Source organism: Engystomops pustulosus, chromosome 6 (assembly GCF_040894005.1).
Source record: "Engystomops pustulosus chromosome 6, aEngPut4.maternal, whole genome shotgun sequence".
Classification (NCBI taxonomy): Eukaryota; Metazoa; Chordata; class Amphibia; order Anura; family Leptodactylidae; genus Engystomops; species Engystomops pustulosus.
The window spans coordinates 167175496-167195980 of NC_092416.1; the positions used below are offsets into that span (position 1 = coordinate 167175496).

The following is a 20485-nucleotide window of genomic DNA, read 5'->3' on the forward strand; positions in this document are numbered from 1 at the left end:
TACCGTAGCGGGCAACGGCAGTGTACGGGGAGAGGAGGAGGAGGTGAGCTCAGCTCACCCCCGCCCCTCTCCATAGGAAGTAATGGCGCACGGCGCCGTATTACGGCTCAAGATAGGACAGGTCCTATCTTTTTCCCGGGTATGGAGCGGTACGGTGCCGCACGTGTGCTGCACCGTACAGCTCCCGTAGGGCGCCATGCGCCCATTGCCGTCTATGGAGGACGTATATCGGCCGTATATACGTCGGCCGTATATACGTCGTCCATGCGGTCGTGTGAATGTAGCATTAAGTTGAATTTGTATGTCGGAACTGTATATTTTATCATTGTAACCCTTGCCAGAATTGTTTTGGACTCTGTGACAATGTTGGGTTGTCATAAGAACCAGGATTAACACTAAATCTTAATTAAAGACACCTGTGATAACAATTACAGCTGATCATTGCAGCCTAAGGCTAAAGTACAGTAAATTACCAACATTGAGAGGTCAGTTTGTAACTAGGGGTCGTCTATAAGTCGGGTGTTCTTAAGTAGGGGACCGCCTGTATTGGACTGTCTTATGAATTAAATTCTCTAAAACGCTTAACTGTGTACATATCTATGAAAGAATAATTGTACGAGCATTCACCTGAAGGTATATTTATGGCAAAAATTTAAGCTGGCCATAGACATTAGGATAAAGATGTCTTCCTTGATTTTTTCTGACATGAATCTGCCTATTACTCCTCAGTCTACACAGTGCAGCTACGTTTGTTCTCTAATGCTGTGTTCCCCAAGCACGGGACTGTGGCCCAATGCCGGGCTCTGGATCGTTTAGATCCAGGGCACTGGAGGAGGATTAGGCAAGAAGAGACTAAAATTGTTTCGGCACCTGAGTAGAGAACTTCTGCTCTTCACTCATCCCACTGCCTACAGTACTGGTGAAGGTAATGGGGCTGTGGGTAGTGGGAGGTGTAAGAAGCCGAAGGACATCCACCACATCTTCAGTCAGCGGATGCCTTAGCCTCATCCTCTTGCGGCAGCTCAGGTATCCAGCATCCGCTCTACCCCTGCAAGCACCCACCACCGCCAACCCCTCCGATACCTACCAAAATTAACACGTAAACCACTTTGAAGTGCTTACTAAACTTACTAAAGCTGAGACATTGCACATAAGGTGAAATAAATCCTTCATTACCATTACATCGGGAGTGCTGCCTTCTCTCTGGCTTTACTACTCTTGGATAGCGACCAACTCTACTCTTTCTTTTTGACAGCGCTGCGTTTTTGAATCTATATTTTGGTAAAACTAAAGTTTTACATCTTTTAAAGTTTAGAAAAACTTTTTTCCAGCCATCGGTAAGACTTGTTCTTTCTGTTTGACCCTTTCGATAGAGCCAAATACAGAAGTCCTAGATAATAGCCGCCGCGCTAGAGACTCGTGGGTTTCAAAGACGTTTGTTGACATCTGGCTCTGCTCCAGAGCTTCTCAGGAAATTGGCCGGTCTCGGTGACAAGCAGTAATGAGTCTTATCATCCGCAGCGGCTTTTAAATAAACAGAACTCATTTTATGTGAATTAACTTGCTTGAGCATTACCTGGGATCCCTCGGCTACTCTCCACTGATATTATATCACTAGTCCTTCCACATCTTACACATCAGAGTAACTATGGCAGCTGCCAAGATAAAGCCCGGTGCAGGGACTCCTCGAGGAGCCGGTTGCATATAAATCAGATGTATAAAGGGTTACAGATGGATATGGACACCTGTTGTGATTTTTGGAGGGACGCCTCATGTCGATGTGTTGTTTGTTTTAATTATACAATATTTTGGGGGCAGCAAAGTGAGTGGGAAAATCTGTTGGGCCCAAATCCAGCGGGAAAATCCCATTTTTCGGCCCTCTGGACGGGCAAAATAAGAGGGGGAGCTGCTGGGGGGGGGGGATAAAAATTGGAGGAGGAGCCGCTTGAGGACAAATTATAAGAGGGAGGTGCTGGGGAGGGCAGAGTAAGAGGGGAGTTTTTGGAGGGAAAATAAGAGGGGAAGCTGCTTGGGGGGCAAAATATGAGAGGAGCAGGTGGGAGTACAGTAAGAGGGGGGCACAAAAAGGGGTGAACTGTTGGGGGTCCAAATTAAGAATAGAGATGCCGGGGGCCACAAAATGAAGGGGATCTGTTGTGGGGCACAATATGAGGGGGAACTGGGAGCACAATATCAGAGGGGCTACAATTTGAGCTAGGGGACATAATGTGAGGGGTAAATGGAGGTCACTAAGGGAGAAATTATATTGTTTGGGGGTGGAGTGAGGGGTGGAGCAAAAGGAGTGGCTTAGGGTCCCTCTTTCTCTGCTAGAACAGACCTCCAACTATAATAGTTCATAATTCCTGGCCATCTCATATGGAGAAGAAATATCCTATGGGGTCCTCTTAGTCTCTTGGAGGTAGATGTGACTGTACCCTTTTCAGCCCCTCAAGTTACTCCCCTGTGGAAGAGACCTCAATGTATGTAAGTATGTAATTTTAGGCAGTTTTTATTATAGGCACTGTAGTTTTGCCACAGTTATCAAAAAATCTCATAAAAATGGCATTTTATCACAATTTTGAGATAATTGAACTTAAAACACAAACAAAACCACAAAGTGAAATAAAAATCGCCGTACAGCCATATTCCATTTTGGTGCAAATAAAGCAAATTTAATAAATAAGTATAAAATACAATATAAAAGGCCAGGAGGTAATGACTTACACTACGTTTTCATAAGTATATTTCACAGCCACCCAGGGAATGATGAATAAAAGTGGAGCCCCTGCAAAAAAAACAGCGAGGTAACATGAGATAAATAAATGCTCCTCCCCTGCAATGGCCGCCCATTCATACAGAGCAGCCCCTGGTATCTTTGTCTACATAACTAATCCGACCAGGAGCAAATGTGTCTGGGGTCACAAGTAGACTTCTCCTGCCCCGTTGACCGCTGAGGCTACTGATTAGGCACGGAGGTCATGTGACTACTGACACCTCCAATCCTGCCAGGAGTGTACACAAAAAAGACTGAAGTTCATGTCCCTAGAACCTGGCACCGAAAGTTATGTACTAATGGCTAAAAGGCTAATAGGTAATCACCCATTAGTGTCCTGTGCTTAGCATCATGCTTAGTTATTGCATAAAAGAAAATATACTTAAAATATATTTTAAAAAAAGTAAAAAAAACACCTACTTTCCACTGCATCCCGATCCCAGTGGTGGTCTTTGCTAATCTTGACACGCCAGGATCACCCAAAAAAGAGACTTATAAAAATCAGCCCGGAGTACGGGGATGAGATGTCCGGTGTTCCAGGCTGCTAATTATTCACACACCGGGCTGCTTTTTATAAGTCTCTTTTTTACACACAGTGATATTACAGTACAGGATGATGAACACAGTGATATAACAGTACAGAGACAATACACACAGTGATGTCACAGTACAGAGATAATACACACAGTGATGTCACATTACAGGGATAATACACACAGTGATATCACAGTACATGGATAATACACACAGTGATATCACAGTACAGGGATAATACACACAGTGATGTCACAGTAAAAGGATAATACACACAGTGATGTCACAGTAAAAGGATAATACACACAGTGATGTCACAGTACAGGGATAATACACACAGTAATGTCACAGTAAAAGGATAATACACACAGTGATGTCACAGTGCAGATATAATATACCAGGTGATATCACAGTACAGAGATAATACACAGTTATATAACAGCACAGGGATAATGTACACATTTATGTTAATGTACATGAGATAATGCAGACTGTGATGTCCCAGTGCAGGGATAATACACACAGTGATGTCACAGTACAGCGATAATACACACAGTGATGTCACAGTACAGAGATAATACACACAGTGATGTCACAGTACAGAGATAATACACACAGTGATGTCAAAGCACAGGGATACTGTACACAATTATGTTATAGTACATGGGGTAATGCACACTTTGATGTCTGTATGGGCATGATCTACAGCTTCCAGCACAATAATCATACAAACAGTAATGTCACAGTATATGTATATACAAGAGTGGCATTGCATCATGGCACAGACTGGCATGTAGGTATTAAAGGAAATCTAATCTACCTTTAGTTTTCATGCATTGTGAACCAAACATACCTTGAGAATGATGTAGCTGCACTGATGCGGAAACATATCTTGTTTATTCTCAGATCCGTTTTTTCTCTAAAAACAATTATAAAATTCCAGACCTTGGGAAAGCTGGGTGCCTACATAAATACATTACACACTGAGCTTCTTGAATTGTGCAGACTCATATACAGCAGCTGGGGAATGGTGCAGCAATTGATTACTTCTGCCTGTCAGGGACAACATGGTGGTGATGTATTCTCGGCTTATGCTGGGCAGGACAAGGCTGGAGAAGCGCATAATTAGGGTAAGAGGAGAAGCACCATGGCAGCCACAGGAGCGACAGAGCCTCATTATCATAATTTTATAATTGTTTTTTCAGCAAATCCACTTAGTTCAGGGATTAAACAAGATATGTTTCTGCATCAGCAGCTACACCATTCTCAGGGTATGTTTGGTTCATAATGCATGGAAACAAATGGTAGATTTCCTTTAAGAACCCACCATGTCACAATATACTGATAATGCAGTGATGTCAATCAACATGCACCTTATTTTAGGTACATTAATAGTAATTAATAGTAACATTATGGATAGTAACAGCGGTCATGGAGGACAAATCCCCTCATTACTCACCCCATCCAATGCAAACATACAGAGCAAAGTATCTTCTCTCCGAAAACACAGCTAAGGCCAACAGGTTGTGTAGATAGATCCCCTCCACCAGCAGCCAGCAGTAGTTAGCAATGATTCCATACTGCATGAGAACTGAAGCTGCTCGACACCCAGCCTGGGCATTTGTGGGTTAAAAAATGGAGAGAGAGAAGAAATAATATGAATAAAAGTAAAACTATAACCCACATAGGTCAACCAATTCTGCAAAAGTTACCTAAAACCTTCTCACCTCACTGCTAATCCACACATGGAGGTATTCATCCTCAAACTTCTCACTGTATCTGGTCTTCAACATGGTGTCAATCACCAGCACAGACACTCCCTTCAGAATGAACGAGATGAACAGGTTGATGTGAATGTAATTCCTCATACAGTGGAGCTTACTGCAAGAAATGGAAATGTGAGGTTAGAACTAAGGATTCTGGGATCTAAAGATGGTAAACCTGGACACATACATGTGAGATATTTGTTGGCCATGCATGGTCCCCATAACATCCACTAATGGAGAAGAGTCAGTCCATACATAGTAGACAGTCACCTAACATTCATCTATTGTGTATGGGTACTTCTGAAAATGGCCGGCTGCTCCATGGCAGTAGGGGTCAAGGTGGTCGGATACAGCAATTTTAGCTCATATCAATGACTTTGGTGAACCAGAAGTATAGGCTTGGTCTCGGACGCCAGATAATTGTTGGCTTGTCCAACCAATGTGTATTATTTACCAATGTTGGACTGGGGCTCCTTAAAAATAAAATTATTCTGGGACTCAACCTTCATTATCCTCAATGAGATAGACCATTGTGGCTTCAAAATAAGGTTGTCTTCTGCTGGCAAGTATTAGGTTAGAGCCTTAGACCACCAAAGGTACCATGGTGGGCAAGGTTGACAATACGGAGGAAAAGTCTGTGATATGATGCCAGTTCACCTCATCTATGCTTTGGATGGATCAATGGATGACTTATTGTCATTGTTTTCCATCATTATATTGCTAAGGTGTAGTATAGTATTTAGGGTGGGGCAGGGACACTGAACTGATCAAACCAAAAATGTTTGGTTATCGAATGTCTATGGTCATTGTCTTTCCCATAAAACTGTCGAAAATAGCACAATTCTCTTCAAAAGGTTTAATGTCTAAGAGGAAACCTGCAGATTATAACTGACTGAAGAAATTGTATGCAGACGAAGACCTGGAGCCAAAAAAAAGTGTTCCCTCCATAATATCCACCTACCTGAATCCCACAAGAATAGCAAGTGCCAATACGAGTGACCCCACAGATATGGAATATCCTACAGTGTACATGACCTTGAAGCTTTCATATATCTTGGCAAACCATTCCTGTAAGTTAAGGACAACACATCTGTTATGGAAAAGGAATAACTTGGAGAACTTTTTGTCCACCAAAAATATCATCTTATATCATATTGTCCCATAACATGGAGATTCAGCTTGGACGATCAGTGTTTCCTACATCACCCCAGCCTAGCTCAGATCACATTACCTATTAGGGTCATTTTTCCATTCTACAACCGTAATCACAGACATCAATGGCACAATAACACAATCTGTTGAAAGGACATCCTCAATAGTAGTCTGTATTTCTAAAGGGTTGTGATTGTTTTGTTGTGTTTCATGTTCTTCTCTGAACTGTAAAGTCATACCCCTATCGCAAAGCTCTGGTGTTACGTTATGTCACCATCTGATAAGAACATAGTCCTTCTGGGAAGCAGAGCTGCAATAGATATTATTGTTGGCCCTCATAAACAGCTGTCTAGTTGCTTGAACCGCCTAGATCAGTGATTTTCAACCTTTTTTGAGCCGCGGCACACTTTTTATACTTAAAAAATCCTGGGGCACACCACCAACCAAAATAGCACAAAATGACACTAAAACAGTCATAAAAGGCCTCCCTTCACTAATAAAAACCTCTAGCGGCCTCCCTTTACTAATTAAAAGAACCTAGCGGCCTCCCTTTACTAATTAAGAGCCCCTAGCGGCCTCCCTTTACTAATTAAGAGCCCCTAGCGGCCTCCCTTCACTAATTAAGAGCCCCTAGCGGCCTCCCTTTACTAATTAAAAGGCCCTAGAGGCCTCCCTTTACTAATTAAAAGGCCCTAGAGGCCCCCTTTACTAATTAAGAGCCCCTAGCGGCCTCCCTTTACTAATTAAAAGGCCCTAGAGGCCTCCCTTTACTAATTAAAAGGCCCTAGAGGCCCCCTTTACTAATTAAAAGACCCTAGCGGCCTCCCTTTACTAATTAAAAGCCCCTAGCGGCCTCCCTTTACTAATTAAAAGGCCCTAGAGGCCTCCCTTTACTAATTAAAAGGCCCTAGAGGCCTCCCTTTACTAATTAAAAGGCCCCAGAGGCCCCCTTTACTAATTAAAAGACCTCTAGCGGCCTCCCTTTACTAATTAAAAGCCCCTACCGGCCTCCCTTTACTAATTAAGAGGCCCTAGCGTCCTCCCTTTACTAATTAAAAGGCCCTAAAGGCCTCCCTTTACTAATTAAAAGGCCCTAGAGGCCCCCCTTTACTAATTAAAAGGCCCTAGAGGCCCCCCTTTACTAATTAAAAGGCCCCAGAGGCCTCCCTTACTAATTAAAAGGCCCCAGAGGCCTCCCTTAACTAATAAAAAGCCCCAGCCTCCCTTTACTAATAAAAAAAGACCCTAGCTGCCTTCCCTATACAAATAATAACCCTATATACTTACCCTTGATGTCTTCTTCCGCGTAACTTCTCTCCTAATGGCGATCCGCCCATCTTCTGTAGCTCCTGCACCGCGCGGGCCCATGTCACGTGACTTATGCGACCTGACGCCGGGTCGCGTCAGTCACGTGACATGGGCCGCGCGGTGCAGGAGATACGGAAGACTGGCCGATTCCCCCCCATGTTAAAAGCATCAGTTGTTTTTCAGGATAAGAAACCATGACCGAGTCAAACTTCTCGTGACCAGCTCCTTCAATCGCCTGAGCTTTATATATGACAGACAGAGAAAGACTGGGTTGAGTAAGTCATCTTTTCTCCACCTAGAACCAATAGAACAAACACTTTCAAGTTTCTCCTGGTGGAAAATTAAGTAAACCCCATACTCTAAAGATGGTACTTCAGTCATCTGACCACCATTAATCCAATATCTTTCTCCATCTTTAGGCAATGGGCAAAAGTAGTCAACCCAGTAAAGCCATGTCCTTCTAGCTGTAGGTTGGCCTTTAATATTATGAAAGCATTATTCCAAACGCACTATGGAGCCATATGTCATAAATGTCTCGTCTATAAAATTTCTCACTACTTTCTCAAAGACGCAAATGTTATTTTCCAAGGCAGCCCCAGAAGAAGGACAATGCTGGGTCTTTAATGAATAGCTTGTTTATATCTACATTTTTCTGACTTAACAACAGCCGGATAAAACAACTCAAACACTTAGAATTTTGGCAGACACATGACCCAACCTAAAGCCCATGGGTGGGAATAGGTTGAGGAATGTCATGGCACAAAGCCCACCACCCATCAGGAACTGCCAACTAGAAGAACAATGAACCTCAAGGGCTTAATCCCTTATCAGACTACCGAGAGAGGTTGGCATCTCCTACAAGACTGTTCAGTACAACATTTATATAATTGTAGTCTACCTGGTCCTCCACGTCTGCTTGGTCAAGTTGACATTCCCGGGCATCACGTAATGGTACTCCTTGTTCTGTGGCGACCCATTGTCCATCTGGTCCACAGTGTTTGTACACATAGCCATTCTGCACTAAGAGGGGACAGTCTTGTTACTGTAATGCAGGACTCTTTATCGCTAAGGTAATCTATCGAAGATATCTTACCTTTCTTATACCAAGGAAGAAACCAGGGGCAAGAGACATTGACAGTGGTATTAGGTTGAGCATCGGGCCAGCAGGAGAACTTATCAAACGTTCTGTTGCAGACCAGACCTGAGGAACACGGAAACAAAATTCACGAATCACAAAAAGTCAAATTTAGGTCTTGGACACTCATTATGGAAATTGAAGAAGAACCCTCTATGTATGAGAGGGCTGTTTGGCCTTGTTGACCGAGAAGAAGTGACGGTATGGTAGACATCTCATCAAAAACAAGAAGAAGGTCCTGTGATAGTCTCAATGTTGTGCATTAGGTTAAGGTGGTCGTAGGCGTTGTATCTCAATACATATAGGTATGGAGCAGAAACTGGTATCTACATTTTGTAAGTATAATTCACCTGTCGGAGGGGGCTCCAGGGACATATTCTGTTTGCACTCGCTTTCATACTTCCTCCAGCTGTCATACAGGTAATCCATCACCTGAGCTGAGACAGCCTAGGAAGAAAACAGACATGGACACCGGGTCACAGACATGCAGAGAAGTGGTGTTATGTAGAGGCTAATCACATCATTTATGATTGCTTCCTAAATGGCAGTAACCTGATGCTCAGCTCGTTTCATGCATATGTGAAGCAGCTCACAATGATTCAGACTAATGCTAGAGAATATATTGTGGGATCACATATAGCAATTTCCTAATGTAAAGTTCAAGAAAGTGATGATTAGAAGCTGCACTGTTCTGGAGACTGATCTGAAGATACGAATACTGAGGTCGATACTAAAAATCTCCGGCTTATACCATGACATTAGAAAGTATCAGACATGTTGGGATTCAGTAGGCCCTGTCTTCCTTCAGGACAGCTCCAGATAGTAGGACAGCCCCAACACAATCAATAATCTCAGGTGTATAGTGGCATCCCAACCTCATCATCTTTCAAGGCAAAAAAGGTCTGGCTCGGACTGGCCCACTGGTGAACAGGTGGATCCACCGGTGGGCCCCCAGGCCCTGCATAAGTAGTGCTGGACAAGGTACCCTCTCTTTAACTTATACATATATTTAGCATGGATCATCTCAACTATCCTATATATTTATATGATTATATTAATAGATTATGTAACAAACTTATAGCTGTGGTGGGCCCCAAGATTAGATTTTAGGGGTGGGCCCAAGGTATCCCAGTCCAACACCGAGTATGCCTATTCAGAACACATAGATCCATAGATTGAGTGAAGCTAAGGAATAGAGATAAAAGGGTTTTAGGCTTAAAAAAAACACTTGAATGGGAGTTGACCTGTAGTGTCTTGCCTTGGCCACTGCATTATGAATGGAGCTATCTGCTTCCTGTTCCAGCTCATTGCCTGATAACAACAGCTGATAGATAAGGTTGTAAGTTTCACTGATCAGATATTGATAAGCTATCCTTCATTATCAGGATAAGTCTTCATTATTTAACCTGGGAAATCATTTTAAAGGGTGAAAAACATGGATGTCTTCCTCCAAAAACAGCACCACATCTGATTATGGTTGGTCCTAGTATTGCAGCTCAGCTGTATAGAAATGAATGGAGCTTAGTTGCAATACCACACACTACCACTGGTCAGGAGAAGAGCTGTTTTTAGAAGAAAGAAATCTCTGGACAACCCCTTTAAGCTAGTAATAGAAATGAACCCCCATTTGCACCCCCAACTTCATGGTACTTCTAAGAAGGGAGAAAGAGCACATGAAGATCCGGCAAGAAATAAAACATGAATAATTGCCTTTTCATGGATGTGTCTGTGTAGAAAAGTTAATTCTTGTTCTATCGCAGTGTGTGAGATTTCCATAAAAGTGCAATATAATTATACAGACATAATATGGGCGATGTTTCATCCAGACTAGGATGGTAATGACTCTCATCAGACACTCACCTTCCTATCGCTATCTCTAGTACGTGGCTTCCCTCGATGTCTATATATTCTATATTACTGTATAAGAAATGGGTAAAATTTCTATGTTGGTGGCGGCAATCACTAGTCTTACGAATTGACCCCCTGACTGGACCTACCCTTGTCCTTAGGTCTCTTGCTATGTGAACAGTAAGGATGATTTGTGTTCATTTGCTTCTCACCCATGACTTATATCATAGTAGCAGCGTTCTCTGCACGTCTTGGTTAATTGTCAAATTTTACCCCTTTGGAGCAATTTGTATGATATGCAATATTACATCTGTAACTGTAGTGTATTGGGACTGGCGTGTCCATCCTGAAACAGGACCCAACCTTCTTTTTGCTTTCAATAGTTTAGTTTTTGTGAATATCGGCTTTTAAAAGTAAGCAAATGAGCCTCAGGGGCTCCTGGCTACGTCACAAAATCCCCTTATATCTCAGTGCTAATTATTTACGCCTCCAGGGGTGGGGGGAGGACAAATTGAGGCGTGAATAATTAGCAGACGATGGAGCTAGAAGAGGCTACTTTGGAGTAGCCTGGAGTCTCTGTGGCTCATTTGCATAATTTAAAAACAAGCTATTAGCAGCAAAAAGAAGAACAAATCCTGCTTTAGGAAGCAAAACCAAGAAAGTCACTGTGCTTGCTTTAGAAGCTCTGCATCCATGTGGTAAAATGCATTTGAACACAACCAATATGCGGTTGAGTAAACTTAAAGGACATCTACCACCTGGATGAAGGATTGTATAAAAATGACCCACATGCTCATTTGCATACAGTCCTCCATCCTTCTGGTAAATGCCCTATAAGGGCTGGCCTATAAGTGTAACTGATCCCTACTGAGACTTCACCATTCCTAAAAAACATCATGATAAATTTAGGGCTGATCACTCCAGAACATGTTGATCTAGATTCATTTTGATCAACGTCTATGAGATTTCACTTCCTAAACATAACATTTATCCTGGTTTTATATAGTAAGATACAAAGTAAGGCCAGTTCCCCATGAGTGCACCACTGTGTGTATTTCTGAGATCAGCTCCAAGTCCTGACCCAACCAGTGGTGGATTATAATATAGGCGGTTTGGGGGAATAGCCTGACGCCTATGGCCACCCAAACCACCTACCATATTCTACACTGGAAAGGACCTTTACCAATGAAATCCTTTTATATCTGTTCCTACTCTCAATAGAAATGTACACAAGAGACATTTCAGGACTTTTGAAGGTCCTCCAAAGGTGCGGAAATGGCAAATTGAAGGCAGGCAGAAAAGATGCATCCTCCATTCCCCGAGAAGCTGATTCTAGTGCCAAGGAAGTGATTTTGAGGGGCAATAATATTCATACAGCCCAGGACACATGGCAGGCTTAATCTGCCACTGCACCCAACTACAGAAACAATGACCCAATCTTAATAGATTCTTAAGACTATTGCATGGTTGGATCAATATTGGACCATGCAGTAGGAAGACTTGATGTGGATTTGGCTTTCTAGGATTTGATTTAGTAAACCTAGTTCCACAAATGAAGAGTTTTCATGGAAGAGAAGAATGCTGACGTCCCAGTCTCGGAGACTCTCATTGAAGAGGTCCATTATTACAAATTGTTCCACTGAACCGTTATACGTGACCAATGTGCTGCTCCCACCGACTACATTTCTAATTTCTCTGTGAACTGTCACTCTTATTTACATCCATGTATGATGCATGTCGCTGTATGTGCACGTCTCCCTCTCACACAGAGGATGTGACCTGCACTCCTGGTCATTCCCTCATGAACACACTTGGAGGACTTCCAGGAAACACTGGTCAATCTGTGTGTTTAGGCCGATCACTGGGTACATAGTAAGAGAAGCAGAGTCATGTCTTTCCATGTATTCCTGTACCTGGCAGAGCACTATCAGCACCAGCAAGACACGGAGGATGGCAGTCAGGGGCATCACTGGGCACCGATAACCTCATCTGGAGGATCTTCGGCTCGCTTCTGATGGAGATCTTAGGAGTGAACAAGACAGAATCCAGGACTAAGAAAAAGCGATAAACAATGACACAAATCAGAACCACAGACCTGGTCTAGTATAGGCAATTTATTATAATTGTGCCACCCTTGTCCATGGGTTATGTCTGGAATTTCAGCTCAAGACCCTTCACTCTGATCACATCCAACCACATCCAACCCTACTTAATATAACTAACATTTGTAGAGATGTATTTCATTCATTCCATGTTATGGTGCAGTAGTCCAACGATGGCCTCTTATATAATCTCCCGTTATAAATCCCACAGTCGCACATCATGATATGGTTTACAATGTACGCAATTGTTTTTCAGCAAATATTCCATGACAAACCTCTTCCTTCATGTGTCGCAAGTCCATGAGGTAGAACATGTCTTCCACAAAGGCGCTTTTTAACTGTAGATAAATAGGGAACCTGACTATATATAGCTCCGGGCCATTGTGTTCAGGGGACATAATTCTGTTTGCTGGGAGACACGTCATGATTACACAATGCCTGTGTGTATTTGCAGACATGTACGGTTTTTCCTAAGTTTCTGTACGCTAATAAAGCTTTGGAGCCACTGAGTAGACTAGAATAGGGAAGCGGGTGGATGGCGATGCCATATTTCACATGTTATCATCTCTCTTTCCTCTCTCTCATATTACAATTAGATAATTTCCCACCAAAAATCCCATGAATATTGTGTGTAGGGGATTCCTGACTCTATACAGATGTCAAGGGATAAAAATATTTCAGTATGTGGTCCATCTAAAAAAAACCTCTTCCAAAGGTATCTGGTTGCTACGTCCTCCCCTCTCCCTAGTTGATGGGGTCCACCAGATCTTTGACTGTTGATGGCCACAAGAAATTTTATGATGTGTCTTTCACCAATTTCCAGTTCCTCAATCCCTGTCTGCAGCATCTATGAAGATCTTCTGAGATCCTCTCACCAGAAATTCAGTCTAATGGCCCGACATCTGCCATATTACGGAAGTGCAGTATAGTGTTTTTGTGTGCAACTTTCCAGGTCTGTCCATGTGGCTTCTCCATGGTGTGCACATCATCAGTTAGTGGTGGCAAATCTATGGCACAACTGACAGTGCGGGCATTCAAAGCCCCCAGTGGGCATACACTCGTCGTCCTCAGTCTGATGATACCATTGAAATCTGTGGCAGAGCAATAAGTTACCCTACTCTGTCACATTGCAGATAGGATGTCTGTATGTAGCGCTGGGTGCACGATGATGCCACCGCATAGCATAACCTGCACTGGACTTCGCTGACTGCGCTGACCCATGCCACTCATTGACAGACAAAGTTTTTATCTATTCCTGTTATGACACTATTAACTGTAACTGTGAAGAGAACAAGTAACTAATCCTAAGTGGATAGATAAGGGATCAAAACTTGAGAGGAAACTATTGGAGAGGCACAAATCTGTTGAGGGGGCACAGTACTTAAAGTAAGTCTGCCACCACTCCAAGCATTACAATCTGTCAGTATGTTCAGGAAAAATGCCTGATTATATCAAAAAAATGATTTATTATTTGTAACCATTATTCCATTTCTGAGAAATTCACATTTTGATCCATGCGCTATCCATGAGGTAGTTGGTGCAGTCAGTCCTTAACACATGGAGCACTGCTATTCCTACCTGGACCATCCCCTCTTCATCAGATAAGCAGGAGATTTGTCTTGTAGGAAGCATGGAACTATGGAGAGGGAAGTGATTTAGGAATAGCAGAGCTCACACTTCTGTGCAAACACCCATGGTCCACCAACTATCTCATTAGCAGTATCTTGGGAGTATCTTGGAAATGGTATTATGGTTGAGAATCAGAGTGTATTTCTCTACAATGTGCAGATTCTAATCTAGCAGCAGCAGGAAGTGCTGCAGAGGGGATATCTGCTCTGCTCATAGTAACAGCCTGTGAAGCTACAGCACAGTAACACTCCCCCAGAGCCCTTCAGGCTCATTATTAAAGTTGATATATGAAGGCAGGAGGCCATGGATAACACATATAAGAAGATACCACAGTCACGGTGACTGGATCTATGAGTAATGTCCCTGGTTTATCAGGATGGATTTTGATGGTAGATTTGCTTTAAGAGAGGTACTAATGTTACCAAGGGTACTTTAAGGGCCAAAAATATTTATTTTCTAAATTAAAATCTCAGTATTTAGGTTAAATTGCTGCATTTTAGCGTATTTAGGATAAATTGGTGTGTTTTGGTTTGAAGTTTGGGAACTCAATTTCTTAAAAGTTTGCCGTCACTGTGCTAAGAAATTGAAATAGTTAAGACTACTTGGCTCTTGCAATTCTGTATCAACCAAAAACTATGAATTTGTTTTGGAATTTTTTAACATGTCCACTTAGGTTATCTATATAAGATTAGTGGGGGTGTGACTGGCATTTAGGAGCCGAGCTGCAGTAACCCTGCATGGCCACTACACAGGGGATGGAGCCATCAGCTTCCAGCTCCATCCCTTGTGTAGTGGCTGTAGGGGCTGCTCTCATATAGATGTCCATGTACATCCTGTTACATAGAATAGTTGTATTGTGAGTACATATTCCCCAGAAACATTGGCTACACCATAGAGGACAATTTTGATGGAAACTGCGTAGCAGGTTTTGTGGCAGTGTTTCAGCACTGAACATATGATGCTGGCAGAAATTTGGATCAATGAGGTGTGTGATCTATTTGGATGCAATGCTCTGCTACGTTCCTGGGCTGTGGGATGGGAGGAGGGATGAAATTCAGCGACTCTTTGATGAAGAACAAATAGTAAGTCATAGTAAACAACAGATGGTGCAAAATGGAAAAAAACGGAACAGGGGGAAAACAAGGTGAAAGAAAACCGCGATAATCAATGAATCGACGTATGGCTAACCAAAAACAGGAGGATGTGTCATGTATATAAATGTGGATGTACGGCCAATAACAGGAGGATGTGTCATGTATATAGATATGGATGTACGGCCAATAACAGGAGGAGGTGTCATGTATATAGATATGGATGTACGGCCAATAACAGGAGGAGGTGTCATGTATATAGATATAGATGTACGGCCAATAACAGGAGATGTGTCATGTATATAGATATGGATGTACGGCCAATAACAGGAGGAGGTGTCATGTATATAGATATGGATGTACGGCCAATAACAGGAGATGTGTCATGTATATAGATATGGATGTACGGCCAATAACAGGAGGAGGTGTCATGTATATAGATATGGATGTACGGCCAATAACAGGAGGAGGTGTCATGTATATAGATATGGATGTATGGCCAATAACAGGAGGAGGTGTCATGTATATAGATATGGATGCATGGCCAATAACAGGAGGAGGTGTCATGTATATAGATATGGATGTACGGCCAATAACAGGAGACGTGTCATGTATATAGATATGGATGTACGGCCAATAACAGGAGATGTGTCATGTATATAGATATGGATGTACGGCCAATAACAGGAGGAGGTGTCATGTATATAGATATGGATGTACGGCCAATAACAGGAGGAGGTGTCATGTATATAGATGTACGGCCAATAACAGGAGATGTGTCATGTATATAGATATGGATGTACGGCCAATAACAGGAGATGTGTCATGTATATAGATATGGATGTACGGCCAATAACAGGAGATGTGTCATGTATATAGATATGGATGTACGGCCAATAACAGGAGATGTGTCATGTATATAGATATGGATGTATGGCCAATAACAGGAGATGTGTCATGTATATAGATATGGATGTACGGCCAATAACAGGAGGACGTGTCATGTATATAGATATGGATGTACGGCCAATAACAGGAGATGTGTCATGTATATAGATATGGATGTACGGCCAATAACAGGAGGAGGTGTCATGTATATAGATATGGATGTACGGCCAATAACAGGAGGAGGTGTCATGTATATAGATATGGATGTACGGCCAATAACAGGAGACGTGTCATGTATATAGATATGGATGTACGGCCAATAACAGGAGGAGGTGTCATGTATATAGATATGGATGTACGGCCAATAACAGGAGGAGGTGTCATGTATATAGATGTACGGCCAATAACAGGAGGAGGTGTCATGTATATAGATATGGATGTATGGCCAATAACAGGAGGAGGTGTCATGTATATAGATATGGATGTACGGCCAATAACAGGAGACGTGTCATGTATATAGATATGGATGTATGGCCAATAACAGGAGGAGGTGTCATGTATATAGATATGGATGTATGGCCAATAACAGGAGGATGTGTCATGTATATAGATATGGATGTACGGCCAATAACAGGAGGAGGTGTCATGTATATAGATATGGATGTACGGCCAATAACAGGAGACGTGTCATGTATATAGATATGGATGTACGGCCAATAACAGGAGGAGGTGTCATGTATATAGATATGGATGTACGGCCAATAACAGGAGACGTGTCATGTATATAGATATGGATGTATGGCCAATAACAGGAGGAGGTGTCATGTATATAGATATGGATGTACGGCCAATAACGGGAGGAGGTGTCCTCTGCCTCTCAACCTACTCATCTCATCCGCCTTGGCACACACGGCATTAAGAAGCAAGAATTACACTGTTTTACTAAATTACTAAAAGGAATGGGTGTCTGTTTATACTGAATACATTATGCGCCGTTTGGAGTGTGTGTGGTATGGTTGTGCATGGGCCCATGCGTGTGAGTGTCGGGTATGAATGGACATTTTGGCTCTCACTAATAATTTATTTATTCATTATTAATTATTTAATTATTCATTTATTTATTTATTTATTTATTTATTTATGTAATGTACCTGTGTCCGGTCCCAATCTATGCTACCTCTATGCTGGTACAAACTAATATTTATTTCCCTTTGGTCACCCGGTTCGGTACACATTTATAGAATACTATATATTATTATCACTTATATATTTCTCATATATTCTTTTTACAACTTTCTTTACCTTTCTCATGCACCATTATTCATTACTAATTTTTTGCTGAATTTTTTGCTGGGTTTCTTTCCAGCTTTACTACTGCACCGGCACTTTAGTTATTAAACTTACTAGGCTTCATGTCCTGCCCCTATTGGCACTTATTCTATATCGGGCCCGGCCACTTCACGCATGTGCGCATGCGCAAGCACACACGTCACCGGAAGTGACATCATCAGATCATGTGACCCGCGCCCGGCGTGTTCCGTCATGGGCGCCGCCATTACACCAGGGCCACACACCGGCAGCGCTACACGGCTCATCATTTACAGGTATTTAAACTTAGACACCACGTCATTTGGGCACCCCTGAGGAAGCCGCGTTCTGCGGCGATACGCGTGGGGCATTGTTTGGACTCTCCTTGGACCTCCTTCATTTGGGTAATTTCATGCCTTCCAGTATAGCCTTCAGCAGCCTGTACCCTATTATCCTTCTCATTTTGGGATCTTTTCTGCTCATATCATTTAGTGTATTATGCTGTTCAAGTTTGCTCATACTGGAGTACTTCAGTGACTCATTTATTCTTTTTATAAGTGTTGGTCCTAGGGGGTCCATTTGCAGGGTGTCAGTCACTATCGCATGACTGCACCTGCTACGTTCTCATCACAGAAGCAGTTGATCTGCTTCGTTCGTGTTTTAATTGTTTTTATATTGTTTGTCCATTTGATTTTCCTAAATGTGTATTTGAAATAAAGGATTCATATTTTTAGCTACTTGACACATGCGTTCTTTCTAAATTTCTATGTGCTATTTTGTTCATGTGTGTAGCACCATTTTGATGTGGTTACTGTATTGGGATTTGATTCCGCTCTGTACAAATAACAGGAGACGTGTCATGTATATAGATATGGATGTATGGCCAATAACAGGAGGAGGTGTCATGTATATAGATATGGATGTATGGCCAATAACAGGAGGAGGTGTCATGTATATAGATATGGATGTACGGCCAATAACAGGAGACGTGTCATGTATATAGATATAGATGTACGGCCAATAACAGGAGATGTGTCATGTATATAGATATGGATGTATGGCCAATAACAGGAGGAGGTGTCATGTATATAGATATGGATGTATGGCCAATAACAGGAGGATGTGTCATGTATATAGATATGGATGTACGGCCAATAACAGGAGGAGGTGTCATGTATATAGATATGGATGTATGGCCAATAACAGGAGGAGGTGTCATGTATATAGATATGGATGTACGGCCAATAACGGGAGGAGGTGTCATGTATATAGATATGGATGTACGGCCAATAACAGGAGGAGGTGTCATGTATATAGATATGGATGTACGGCCAATAACAGGAGATGTGTCATGTATATAGATATGGATGTATGGCCAATAACAGGAGACGTGTCATGTATATAGATATGGATGTACGGCGAATAACAGGAGGAGGTGTCATGTATATAGATATGGATGTACGGCCAATAACAGGAGACGTGTCATGTATATAGATATGGATGTATGGCCAATAACAGGAGGATGTGTCATGTATATAGATATGGATGTACGGCCAATAACAGGAGGAGGTGTCATGTATATAGATATGGATGTATGGCCAATAACAGGAGGAGGTGTCATGTATATAGATATGGATGTACGGCCAATAACAGGAGGAGGTGTCATGTATATAGATATGGATGTACGGCCAATAACAGGAGGAGGTGTCATGTATATAGATATGGATGTACGGCCAATAACAGGAGACGTGTCATGTATATAGATATGGATGTACGGCCAATAACAGGAGGAGGTGTCATGTATATAGATATGGATGTACGGCCAATAACAGGAGGAGGTGTCATGTATATAGATATGGATGTATGGCCAATAACAGGAGACGTGTCATGTATATAGATATGGATGTACGGCCAATAACAGGAGGAGGTGTCATGTATATAGATATGGATGTATGGCCAATAACAGGAGGATGTGTCATGTATATAGATATGGATGTACGGCCAATAACAGGAGGAGGTGTCATGTATATAGATATGGATGTATGGCCAATAACAGGAGGAGGTGTCATGTATATAGATATGGATGTACGGCCAATAACAGGAGGAGGTGTCATGTATATAGATATGGATGTACGGCCAATAACAGGAGGAGGTGTCATGTATATAGATATGGATGTACGGCCAATAACAGGAGGAGGTGTCATGTATATAGATATGGATGTACGGCCAATAACAGGAGGAGGTGTCATGTATATAGATATGGATGTATGGCCAATAACAGGAGACGTGTCATGTATATAGATATGGATGTACGGCCAATAACAGGAGGAGGTGTCATGTATATAGATATGGATGTATGGCCAATAACAGGAGACGTGTCATGTATATAGATATGGATGTACGGCCAATAACAGGAGACGTGTCATGTATATAGATAGATGTATGGCCAATAACAGGAGACGTGTCATGTATATAGATATGGATGTACGGCCAATAACAGGAGGAGGTGTCATGTATATAGATATGGATGTATGGCCAATAACAGGAGACGTGTCATGTATATAGATATGGATGTACGGCCAATAACAGGAGACGTGTCATGTATATAGATATGGATGTATGGCCAATAACAGGAGATGTGTCATGTATATAGATATGGATGTACGGCCAATAACAGGAGGAGGTGTCATGTATATAGATGTACGGCCAATAACAGGAGACGTGTCATGTATATAGATATGGATGTATGGCCAATAACAGGAGATGTGTCATGTATATAGATATGGATGTATGGCCAATAACAGGAGGACGTGTCATGTATATAGATAGATGTATGGCCAATAACAGGAGGACGTGTCATGTATATAGTGTAAGGGATTAGGTCCGGGATCGTCGTCTCCTGGGGTAGACGGGCACAATTTACCAGCACACAAGTAACTTCACTGTCCACA

The 20485-nt window shown here is 42.2% G+C and overlaps 1 protein-coding gene across 2 annotated transcripts in view; it reads right to left on the minus strand.

Moving 5' to 3' along the window:
• GCGR (glucagon receptor) overlaps positions 1–20485 on the minus strand; it is a 47311-nt gene that overhangs the window by 11219 nt on the left and 15607 nt on the right. The window contains exons 2-9 of one of the 2 annotated variants that reach the window (XM_072112254.1): positions 12430–12538; positions 9019–9115; positions 8627–8734; positions 8432–8553; positions 6035–6141; positions 5035–5188; positions 4767–4920; positions 2725–2785 (exon numbers count right to left, since the gene is read on the minus strand). In XM_072112254.1, coding sequence (XP_071968355.1) covers positions 2725–2785; positions 4767–4920; positions 5035–5188; positions 6035–6141; positions 8432–8553; positions 8627–8734; positions 9019–9115; positions 12430–12483 — 857 coding nt within the window. In that variant the 5' untranslated portion in view covers positions 12484–12538. Of the gene's footprint in view, positions 1–2724; positions 2786–4766; positions 4921–5034; positions 5189–6034; positions 6142–8431; positions 8554–8626; positions 8735–9018; positions 9116–12429; positions 12568–20485 lie in introns of both variants that reach the window. The other variant, XM_072112253.1, reaches the window with a different exon arrangement.